The 12,268-nt window shown below is 34.0% G+C and overlaps 1 protein-coding gene across 3 annotated transcripts in view; it reads right to left on the bottom strand.

The window, feature by feature from the left end:
- LOC135128016 (DENN domain-containing protein 1A) overlaps positions 1-12,268 on the bottom strand; it is a 120,528-nt gene that overhangs the window by 1,495 nt on the left and 106,765 nt on the right. For 2 of the 3 annotated variants that reach the window (XM_064054801.1, XM_064054799.1), the window contains one exon: positions 11,341-11,733. The exons of the other annotated variant lie outside the window; for it this stretch is intronic. In XM_064054801.1, coding sequence (XP_063910871.1) covers positions 11,341-11,733 — 393 coding nt within the window. The remainder of the gene's footprint in view (positions 1-11,340; positions 11,734-12,268) is intronic. 3 annotated transcript variants of the gene reach the window in all.

A 12,268-nucleotide genomic window follows, 5' to 3' on the forward strand; every position in this document is an offset into this window, starting at 1 on the left:
TACAGTAGAACAAAAAATTTATGTCGGGTAATTTTACATGAACATTTTGACAATATTCACTCTCATATTCTTAGGTACGATCGAAATTAAAATAAATTAGAGTTGGCGTTGCCTGTCAAGTTTGTTTTTTAAACATTCAATATACTAAGATTCAATGTGTTGACACTACAATGATTGTAACACAGATGTTAAAAATTGGTCGAAGATTATTTCGACAGAACTTCCCTCGCCTATAAAGTACAGCTTGTCAAATCCAGCTTTTTCGAAAAATTAAAAGATTTGATTTTGCGAATTTTACTGTTTTTTATGGCAACCATTATAAGCTAAAATAAAAATATGTATCTAATGTTTGAGTAAAAGAAACGTGCTATTGTATTATTGCTGTTCTTGAATAGTGATTTATAATAATCAATAAAATAACAAAACAATTTAATCACGTCTGTCGTACATAATAACAGAGATGCGACTGAAGACTGAATTGAAAATTTTTATAGTATTCGTAATTTAAGTGATAACGCTTGTCGAGATTGAATACGTGAGAGTGAAACAGAGAAACTAAACTAAAAGATGTTTTCTACGAATTGCAATAACTGGTTCACAATGCCGACGGTCCACACTTTTTTATTGCTCTGACTTCCGCTTATTGAATAAAATACTACTCCTACATTTTATTTTGATTTTCGATGTTGTAATTCACATTTGGTTAATTATAACTTGTCTAGAACTAGGGGAGGCTCAGCATCCCCTAGTTTCCTCCTAACTACGGCCTTGTCTAGGGGTTATTAAATATCGAGAAAATATAATATAATTATTGTACATTCTTAGGTTATCCTCGGTAAGAAAAATAACTTGAAAGTGTTTAGGTTTATACATCGGAAGAATGTCACGTAGAAATTAGTTGGACTAGAATGAATTCATCATAGAATTTTGAGATGACGTAATCCAATCCATTTTTTCGAGAAAGTTACAATGTTTACAATAACTTCAAAACGTCTGCAAAATTTCAAAGTATTCAGTTTTACAATTTTTTATATAAACAAGACAATAAATTGACTCAAGTCATTAATTTTTTTAAGACCCCTGTATAAGCAAATCCAAAAAATATTAATGCAGTAATAAATCACAAGTATAGACTCATCATGCTTTGCACATTTAAGATAGGATTTATTCAGCAAAATTTTGAGGTGACGTCATCAATTTTTTAAGGGGGTCGAGCAAATATATTTTGATCAAAAATTTACCATGCTTCACGCATTCGTTATTTTTTTGAGTCACTTTGTATAAGCAAATCCAAAAAGTATGAATGGAATGATAATTCGCAAGTACAGACTCATCATCCTTTCTACATTTTAGATAGGATTTATTCGGCAAAATTTTGAGCTGACGTCATCAATTTCTTGGAGGGGATAAGTAAATACATATATTTTGAATAAAAATGTAGCATAGCTATCATAACCTTAAAACATTTGCAAGATTTCAAAGCATTCGGTTTTGCAGATTTAAAATTAAATTGCAAAATGTTGTTTTAGAATTTTGATTTTTTTCCAAAAGTCTGGAGGTTTCGGGTAAAAACTCAACACGGAGTCATAAACTGCATGTGTAGGATTGTTATTTTATACAATTTAATTTACAATTTTGAAGTGACACGATATGCTTTTTAACAAAATTTGACAACAATCGGCCCAGTACTTTCGGAGATTATCTGTCTAATAAAAATTCGTGACGACAGACAGACAGACGGAAAAGGGAGACCTATTTCTTCGTACTTTAGGGGTCATGAAAGGTCGAGAAAACGTAAAAGTGAAGAGTCGGCCGACGGAGTGGATTACAATAATTGCTTTTTTGTGTGGACTTTTGCAAATTAAAAATAGAATATAGATATGGGTTACTGTATTTAAGAACTAACTTGTAGTTTGTGATTCACTCATTGACTCACCCTGTATAAAAATATATTAACATTACACAAACTATAGTCATTACAGATCAACTGATACTATAACAGGTCATACATGCTTCTTCAAAATGAATGAAACATATAATTCAGTTAAAATAAAGACAAACAATGGAAGTAAAAGTTCAAAAACTCATTACGGTGAACTTAGAAAAAATCAACCTTTATGCTATAACTTCTCGTCGGTATGAACATCAATTTAATGTTTTCAAGGAACTTCGGAAGCTCTTTCGCAGTAACTTTCTTTTCCTCTGACATAAGAGTACAACATTCTTGTAATTAATAACCAAACTTGAAAACAAGTAGACAACTAATTGGCAGAAGAGTTTACAGAAAACTAAAAAAATTGGAAATACTAAAAACCGTACTGGAAAAATGAATAAATAATTATTATCATTATTATTAACAGCTTTGTAAAATAAAAAAAAATCTGAAACCATGAAATCCGACAATATTTTTAGTGTTATACACATTGTAATTCAATCAAGTTAAGAGTAAGTTCTAGTTCAAATTAATGTGCAAATTTCTGCATATATTATTCATAATAATTTAACATTCTCCGTCGTCCTATTGGGTTTAATGTAGAGTTTTGAACTAAGCACTCAATTATTGTAATTGAGTAAAACAGTTATTTAATCCTATAGCAGGCCCTGTGGATTTTAGAAATGTCATGTGTGACAAGTATCGTGCGATCGAAAATAAAATGAATCCGAGTTGGCTTTAATTGTCAGGCTTTGGGTGATACTTTTGCCCAATTTGACGTAAATCAATCAGGAAAATATCTTCCCCTCCCCGAAAGCAATCTCAACAAAGTCACTGTTTGTCACTGGTCAATTTATAGTGTTTAGGTCTGTACATGTAATGAGTCTGTGGGGAACTCTATTACAGGTTTGAAGGGGGAAGTAAGTTTATTTTAGTTTTATTTACCAAATTATAGGTAAATAAGTAAATACAATTAAAATGTGATTAGATTCAAATTTTACCGCGTGGCTAGTATTTTCTAATATAGTCTTTAAAATAGGATTTTTAAAGATCATTGTATAAACAAACCTAATCGTTATCAAACAATATTGTAGCTGGTATTGTAGCCAACTCTAACACGAATTATTCTCGACTGAACTTTACCTTCGTTCTGGGATCAATGCTTGCCTATTAGTCTATTTTTTAGCCTACTGAATAATTTCAAGACATTTTTTTTCCATAATATTTGCCTCTGTTTATTAATATGTACTTTATTGATATAAATAACAGTTTTTACAGGTTGTCATAAATGTGTTGGGGCGGTCGAATATTATTATTGATCCAAAGGTACACTTCTGACGTCATATGCTGATCCGCTATTACTGTCATTGTTAACAATTCAAGACCTCAATGACTTCGCTACCTTATAACATTGCAGATTTGAAAATTCCTACTATTTTTTCATCAGAATGTCATACTTCTGAATCTGTGTACAATTTTTTGTCTTAGTGAAAAGAAACCAACAAATCTAGTAAATTTGCCAAAATAAGAGTCTTGTCTTATATGTACACGTATCCCAAAGGACGTAGAACATGCACTTACACTCCATTTCAAGGAAAAATCATCAACTAAAGGAATAAATGGATCATGCTATCGTCTGACACGCTAACTCTAAACCTGCAATTTGTTCCTGTGTAGCACGTAATGTTTTCGCCATGATAGAAGTTGTTTTATAATAATTTTGTGCAAAAATTCCATTCTGATTACTGTGGTGTTCCAAAATAAATTAATAATAATTAAAATTTCTTATGAACGATGAACTCGAATGTTATAACTTTAAAAGAGCAAATTTTCCATTACTACACGAAACGCTCTTGTCAACAAATTGGAATTTTCTAGAAGGTAATTTAGACGTGGACCAAGCTTGTACACTCTTTTACGAAAAACTAAATCTGATTTTTGACATTGCAGTGCCGAAATATAAACCGAAAAACTATTCCCGTAATAAATATCCGCCCTGGTTTGATAATGAAACTATAAATAGCATACGCAACAAAATAAAAGTTCTCAAATTGTATAAGAAGCATAGAACGGATTACTACTTTAACTTGTTCAAGTTTCATCGTCTACGGTGTAAAAAACTTATTATCCTGTCTTACAAAAGATATATTCAGAAATTAGAGAATAATATTTCAAGTAAACCGAAATCGTTCCGGACATTTATTCAAAATAAAAAAAAGTGTACTCGAATTCCAATTTTAATAATTCTCTTGAGGTTGCATCGCAGCTATTTGTCTCTGCAAGCCATATGTCTCAAAATGATGTATTTCTTGTCTTGAAGAATTGTAAAGACACTTTTACTACAGGACCGGATGGCGTTCCTTGTTTTTTACTAAAGGATTGTGCAGGTGTCTTGGCTAGTCCTCTGTGCAACTTATTCAACTTTATCTTAAAACAAAATCAGATGCCTAAACAATGGAAAAAAGCATATGTATGCCCCATATTCAAATCAGGTGATATAACCAACGTTACAAACTATAGACCGATTAGTCTTTTGAGTAATTTTGCGAAAGTATTTGAGACTTTGCTATACAAACAGCTTTTTTCGTCTTTAAAATGTTACATATCCCCGCAGCAGCATGGTTTCGTTGAGAAAAGGTCTACAATAACTAATTTAGCTTGCTTTTCACAGTATGTTTCTGATTCTATCGATAGTAGAGGTCAAGTAGATACAATTTACACTGACTTTCGCAAGGCCTTTGATCAGATCGATCACGTTGTAATACTAGATAAGCCCCGCAGGTTTGGTTTTTCTGAATCCCTGTGTAAACTGTTTCGCTCCTATCTCACTGATCGGGAGCAAGTAGTTAGATATCAAAACTTTTTTTCAAAAACCATTATACCTACGTCTGGAGTATCACAAGGATCTAATCTAGGACCGCTGTTATTTCTGCTGTTCATTAACGATATTGTTGAAAATATTACTTGTGAAAAACTATTATTTGCTGACGATCTCAAATTATTTTTAGCAATTAATACCACAGATGTTACTTGAAACTGCAATATAACATCGATGTCGTGTTTGATTGGTGCAGTCAAAATCGGTTGTCACTTAATAAAGACAAATGCTTCGTCGTCTCATATACAAGAAAAGTGGAACCTTTATTCTTTGACTATAATATCAACGGAACTGTATTAAAACGTAAAGAGAGTTCAAAAGATCTGGGTATAATTTTTGATACCAAATTTAGTTTTTCAGAACATATTAATAATATAACGAGAAAAGCTTATAAGATGTATGGCTTTTCATACAGAAACTGCAGTGATTTTTGTAACATAGAAACTTTAATTAATTTATACTATATGTTTTAGTCAGGTCAGGTCTTGAATATGGGACAATTATATGGTATCCGCAATACGACATATATATAAAAAACATCAGTACAACGTAAATTCCTAAAATTTTTATGTTTTCGCTTAGATGGAGTTTACCCTGAACGAGGTTATGACCACTCTCAATTATTAAATCGGTTCAACTTCATTAGTTTACAAATTCGACGTAACCTCTTAATAGTGAAGTTTCTGTATAACTTAGTCAACAATAAAACTGATTGTCCGTTTTTGTTAAATAAGCTTAATTTTATTGTTCCCCGTATTAATTCAAGACAAAATTTAGCGTTTTATACTTTTTCTTTCAAAACCAATATTTTACGTAGGTCTCCAGTTGTATTAATGTCAGAATCGTTTAACAAAATTTCATTGTTCTGCGAGATTAATGCAGATTCATTTAATGTGATAAAACAGTCATTGTTGCGAGTTTAGGTTCATACATGTTTATTTTTCATTTTTAACTTTTATCAAGTAGTAATTTGGTTATAATATAAGGATCTTATATATAGTTTAATTTATTTTTTTGTAAGCATATCTGCCACACTTTATTACACAGAGTTAAGTTAATTTTTCCTGTAATTGGGTGATGTATTACCTGTTGGAAATAAATTTATTTATTTATTTATTTATTTATTTATTTATTTATTTAAAATTAGCGCACAAAAATGTGTATGTATAAACACGGGATTTTTTTCATATTATTTATTTCCGTTCTTTTTTTTTAATAGACTAATTAATTAATAACGTAGTTACTGTGGTAACGATTCTGTGTTTAGCTTTATTAACAACCCCCGACGAAAAAAGAGGGGTGTTATAACAACTGTGAAACCTTTGTCTGTCTGTGGCACCGTGGCTCCTAAAGGGATGAAACGATTTCAATGCGGTTTTTTTATTTGAAAGCTGGTTTAGTCGGGATAATTCTTAGCTATTTCATGATTATCAGCTGATAACATAGCTGTCGTCAGATCGGTTCGCGCGAAAGTGGGGACAGCGCATCGACCGTCGCAGTCAATCTTAACCAATTTCAGTCACGAACGAATAAAACATATTCAAGTACTTTTTTTTAAGAAGAATCAACTCGGTTGTTTTCATAAAAGAGCTAAGCTAACTAACTCAATTGTAGTTTTATTTTGAAAAAAATCAAGAACAGATCCAGTCTCATTTTCATTTTTAGGGTACACATTTTGACGTTGATGCACTGTCCCCTTAGCCCCTATAGTCGCCATCTCAAGCAATGCAATGATGTACTTAATTTTTCTATGACTCTGGTTTCGTTATTCCAAACACTGGCTTAAGCCGGTATACCTTAAGGTGTACTCAAAAAGGAATCAAGTGACGTGAGATTTGGTGATCTGGCTGGTCTACAAGACCTGTTCTGTCAATTCACTGCGCTGGAAATTGATAATGAAAATTCACAACTAAATTCTAAGTTACAGATCAGAATAAATGAATTTGACATTTGTCAACAGTAACTGCCACGGTAAAAAATGGTATCTGTTTACACTACTTTAACAGTGAAAGCAGAATTCATTTCAATATTTTTTTAGCCCCAGAAACGTCAGCTGGCTTGATATTGTAGTGCCCTGAGTGCTGAGAGAAAAAAAAAAACATCGCGAGACCGCATTTGAAAAATTAAAAAATAAGAAAAGCCATTCAATAACGTTTAGACAATTAGTAAATGCCACCTTTTAAATTACTGGTAGTTAGGGGTTGGTAAATGATAATGCAGACAGATAGGATTCTGAAAGCGCCTTCACTTTATGTTATTGCGCACCACTTGTTGTTTGTTGTGAGTGGAAACACGTGTTAAATTAGTGCATACATTTTTATTTGTCATTTCAAAATGCATCGCATTCGACAACACAGTCCGCCTCAACATGTGTACAATATCGATTTATTAATGCTTTTGTAATCTGAAATGTGTAGAACTTAAAATTATTCCACCAAAAATATGTGTAATTTTTGTTTTTATTGTTTTGACGTGCTGCAAATTCACTTAAGGCTTTAAAATTAAAAAAAAAATGTGATTTCCTTTGCCAAACTTGTGTTTCATGGTTTTTTAATAGTCCATTTTAGTGATTTAATTGGTCTGTCACTTGACCGCTCCGGAGATTGATTATGAAAATTCATACTTTAACAGTGAAAACAGAATTCATTTAAATCATTTTTTTAGCTCCGGAATTGTCTACTAATTTGTAATTTGGTATTGCGCTACCCTTAATATAAAATTACAAAAAAAGCACCACCAACTCTCATTTGAAAAAATAAAAAAATAAGAAAAATCGTTCAGTAACGTCGGCAATCACCCATGTTCTAGGGCGTTTAGGGAATTAGTGAATGTCACCCCTTTGGTTAGTAGTGGTTTAGGGGCTGGTAATGCAGGCAGCTGGAATTCTGAAAGCGTCCTCACTTTATGATTCTTGAGTGCCACTTGTTGCTCTGTTGTGTTCGTAAATTTTTGTTAGTAATTTCGAAAAAGCGTAATGTTGGGGAAAAAAATCGCATTCCGCCTCAACGAGTGTAATTCGTGCAATATCAGTTTATTAATGAGTATCTAATCTGAAACGTGTAAAACTCTAACTATTCCATAAACGTGTGTAATTTTTGTTGTTATTGATTGTAAATTCACTTAATCACGCTCAGCTTATTTACAATTAAGTATGTATTTAATCGTTCTGAAGTTATACATATTATTCACAGTTTATAAACTTCTCACACGAGACTTATAATAGTTCATTTATGGCATTTAAACTAATTCCCGACCTTTTTATCTTACATTCATTACATGTTCAGAATGTAATATCTCCGTTATTAACACACTTATTGCTATGAAATTTTAAATATAAATTCTCCATGCTTACTCTATGTAACAGAGTGGCAGTTTTTTTTAAATAATTTACCATCATCATTCTTTTTAAGGTGAAAATATTTTAAAAATTCAATATTTCAATTATTTATGGTAATTTCGGTAATTTCATTAATAAATCATCCAAAAAAAAAAAACATTTTATCAGACATTTATAAATTACAAAAAAAAAAACAAACCCAACACAACAAAAATCCATTAAAGCATAACCAACATTTAAATACTAGAGAAGATGTTCAAAATTCTTGCCCTGTGCATATAAGTAAACTCGTAATGTTTCCAAATTTTGATCACTTTTTGTAAAAGCTTGTCATCACTACTTGCTAAGATAAAACTGATTTGGCAAATGAGATACCCTCTAAGAAAAGAGAGGGTGGGTGGGCGGGGCTACTAGCTGCACAGATAAGACTGTTTTGGCTAATGAGATACCCTCTATGAAAAGAGGGGGTGGGTGGGCGGGCTAGTATCTGCTAAGATAGGGCTGATTTTGAGAAATGATATACCCTCCAAGAAAAGAGAGGGCGAGTGGGGTGGGCTAGTACCTACTAAAATAAGACCGATTTTGGCAAATGACATACACTCTAAGGAACGGGAGGTAGGTAGCCTGGGCTAGTACCTATTGAGATAAGACTGCTTTTAGCAAATATCGTATCCTCTTTATAATTATAATATATAGTATTGTTACGAAATAAACCCATGCGCCGCCCCGGTACGACGCCTATGGGTCTTCTACTATGTACGCGGTTCTTCTCGTATGTAGTATGACTCATCGGCCGCGCGGATGCAAGCGGATGTCGCGAAGAGCCCAGAAAAAGTCTTGAAGTGGCGGTCGAAAAGCCTGGAAGCGGAAGTCGCGAATACCCATTTCGAGAAAGAGCTCGATCGCCGAAATATGGGTTTAAATAGAGACCACCTTCGGGAATGATTCAGTCGAGAAGCCGAGTGAGCGAATTCATCCAAGTTGCACGACGAAGTTATTTTGTACATAATCACTGTAATAGTCGTGTAAATCCGGGTTATTAAGAAATAAATTGTTGAGTTTAACCTACGCCGATTTTGTTTGCCTGCACAACGTAACAGCATAATTTATTTAAATGATTATCAGAAAAACACTAGAGGCTCCAAAGCTCTTTTAAATTATTTCCAAACAGGAATGCCTAGAACCTCACGACTGTTTTAAATTTTTCAAAAAAATTAACTCAAAAACAGGTCAGGCCAGAATTTTCCAAAAACTGCACACCAAAGTCCCCCAAAATAATACACCATGGGTACCCAAGTCCCCCAAATTAAAAAAAAAACCACTGCAACATTCAAGACTTTGAAATTCATAAAAAATAAAACACTAAAAGCTCAAAAGATTTTTTTTCCAGTTCTGAAAATAAAACATCAAGGGACCTAAAATTAACTGCGAACATTTTAAATGTAGGGTTTTGAAAACTGACAATTTTTTTATACGTCAAACATTTTTAACTGCTTACTCGATTTTTGCTGATTCGTACCTTCGCTTTATATCAGGTTAACAAACAAATGGAATTTTATCAAATTATATTACAAAAACAACACAACCACATCTGCGTACATTCTAACTGAAATGGTAATTAAACGTGGGCGAGAGAAATATTAACTAAAAGTTTTATTACCAGTTACTGTGATAATGAATGTGTTGTTGAGTTGTTAAACGTATCAAAAGAACCAATTTTAAAATCTTTATAACTGTACCAAAATGTGAGAAGGATTTTTTTTTTATTTTTCTCATACTCACCAGTTGATTGTTAAGAGCGTAGCGGAGAGTGAATCCGCCGTTTTCCAGACACCCGGTATAGCGCAACATGTTGACAGATTATATTTAAAATTTCGTAATAATAGGTCTGTTAATAACGGAGATATTACGTTCTGAGAATATATTGAAAACATGAGGGACTCCTCTTAACCGTTGATCCATTTTGAGAGAATGGACCTTGAAAATTTTCATCAGTCAAATTAATAACTTTTTTTTTAATCATCAAATGGCGACAGACTACGACGAGGAATTTAATTGTCGTCCACTAAGTATTATCATTCAGTTACTTTAATACAGAAAAAAAATGTTAACCACCACAGTTCAAGCCCAAAGCTTGAATTTTTTCACATGTCTAATTCTGGCGAGAGTTTAGATTATCACAGTACATTTCTTCTTCTTTGTGGAGAAATCAGACCACTAAAACTAAGTTTACTCTGAGCGCCTTACCATAATGTCATTAAATACATTCAACGACAGAATTAGGGGGATGCGATTTTCACCTTCAAATCGTTGAGGTCTGAGTTTCGTGACACAGAATTTATTCACCTTATGCCTGCACTCCAGAACTTGAGGTCGTAACTTCAAGCTGGAAAAGGAGAACTTTCGCACAACTGTTAGACAACACTGCTTAACAAAACGAGTGTTTGATATTTGGAACAAGCTGTCGAAGGAAGTCGTCCAAAGTCCTATCTATGTACTATTCATATTTTCAAATCCATATTTGATCGTTTATAATTTATTATAATGATTATAATCGTGCAGTTCCACAGGCATAATAGGGTTTGTCCTCTGCACATTAATCTTCATTAATAACAATAAATTTGTTTAAAGCTTGAACACTACGCGAAATTAAATTGGGGCCCTAAGAACTATTGCCTACGCAATAAAAAGTAGTAATAAGCAACAAATAGTAAAGTTAATAATATTGTTTTAAGATTTTCATTACTTAATAGCTAAAAGTCGTAATTGCAGCTATTTAAAATTTTTGAGTAAAATTGAAATTGACCTGTTTTTGGATTTAAATAGTTTCCAACACATTTTTGATCTTCGATTAAAAAAAATTGTTATTAAATTTCTCTTTATTTATTACTGATTTACCATTGACTCACCTGTTTACTTTTGTATTTTTCTGATTTGGTCCCCCTGTTATTTTTGTAACATACAACAAATCTCGACGTCCTGTTTATGTAATATTCCCTACCTCTTAAAGTTAGAAGTCTTGAGAAAATCGCTCGAAAAAACCAATAGATAGATACCCACCGCTAATTCCACCACATTACCAACTACAAAGGACCTATCTATTTCCCCATCTCAAGACTCCCCTACACCGCCACCCCTCCCCCATTCCCACCAACACACAAAGCAAACACCAACAAAACAAAAACCAATTACCTTCCGCCTTGGCGAACAAGTCGGCGGCGACAGTTTCACAATATCAATGGAATGTTGATTAGCTACGAGGAAGAGTGGGTCGCCGTTCTCGCTGTGACCGCCGCCGACCACGAACGGCGTCGTGCCGAACAGGTCCTTGGGCTGGTCACGTGACAACGACGACGTCGGCGGCGGGACGCGGGGCGGGACGGGCGGGGAGGAGAACACGTCGTCGGGGGACTGGAGGAGGTTCTGGGTCTCCTGAGAGAGGGAGGGATTGTTGGGGAGGAAGAAACGTTTGGGAGGCGATGCCATGGGGGCACCGGTGCGCGACGGGAACACCCACCGATCGGGGCTGCTGGACGTCGGCGACGAGTGCTGTTTGAAGTTCTCCAAGCTACGGACCGGTTTTAACTGCAAGCGGATAGATACGGAGGCTGTTAACACACAAAAAACAAGCGACAAGTGAGTGTGCGCTGGGGTTGGGACCGACACGCTAGCGTGCAGATGGTACTCGAGGAGGAATCGAAAGAGGTACATGGGAGTGTTAAGGAAATTGAAAAATGTTCCTTCAACTTTGTACACGCCGCTATATTCCTACTAACAAACTACATAAAAGCATTCATCCGGGGAGTCCCCAAAGCTGTAAAGCCATACACCGAGCATCTAAACTTTCTTTAAATGAAATATCTCGCTTATTTGTGGAGATAGCGACATGCTGTGGAAGCCAAATTTAAATTTAATGGTATTTTGACTGGTACGTGGGTCTTTCACGAAAGGTACATTACTAATGCTAATTTTTAATTTCAGAATTCTATTTTTTAATTTTGAAAACCATTGATGATGAATATCGGGTCGGCCCCACTCCATGACCAAAATACCAGGATGCTTGATGTTCATATTTTTTCTAAAAGTCCCAAACTTCCGTTGACAGTAACTTTGATGTTCA

Source organism: Zophobas morio, unplaced genomic scaffold (genome assembly GCF_036711695.1).
Source record: "Zophobas morio isolate AGI-343-1 ecotype UQ-CSIRO unplaced genomic scaffold, CSIRO_AGI_Zmor_V1 ptg000012l, whole genome shotgun sequence".
In the NCBI taxonomy this organism is placed as follows: Eukaryota; Metazoa; Arthropoda; class Insecta; order Coleoptera; family Tenebrionidae; genus Zophobas; species Zophobas morio.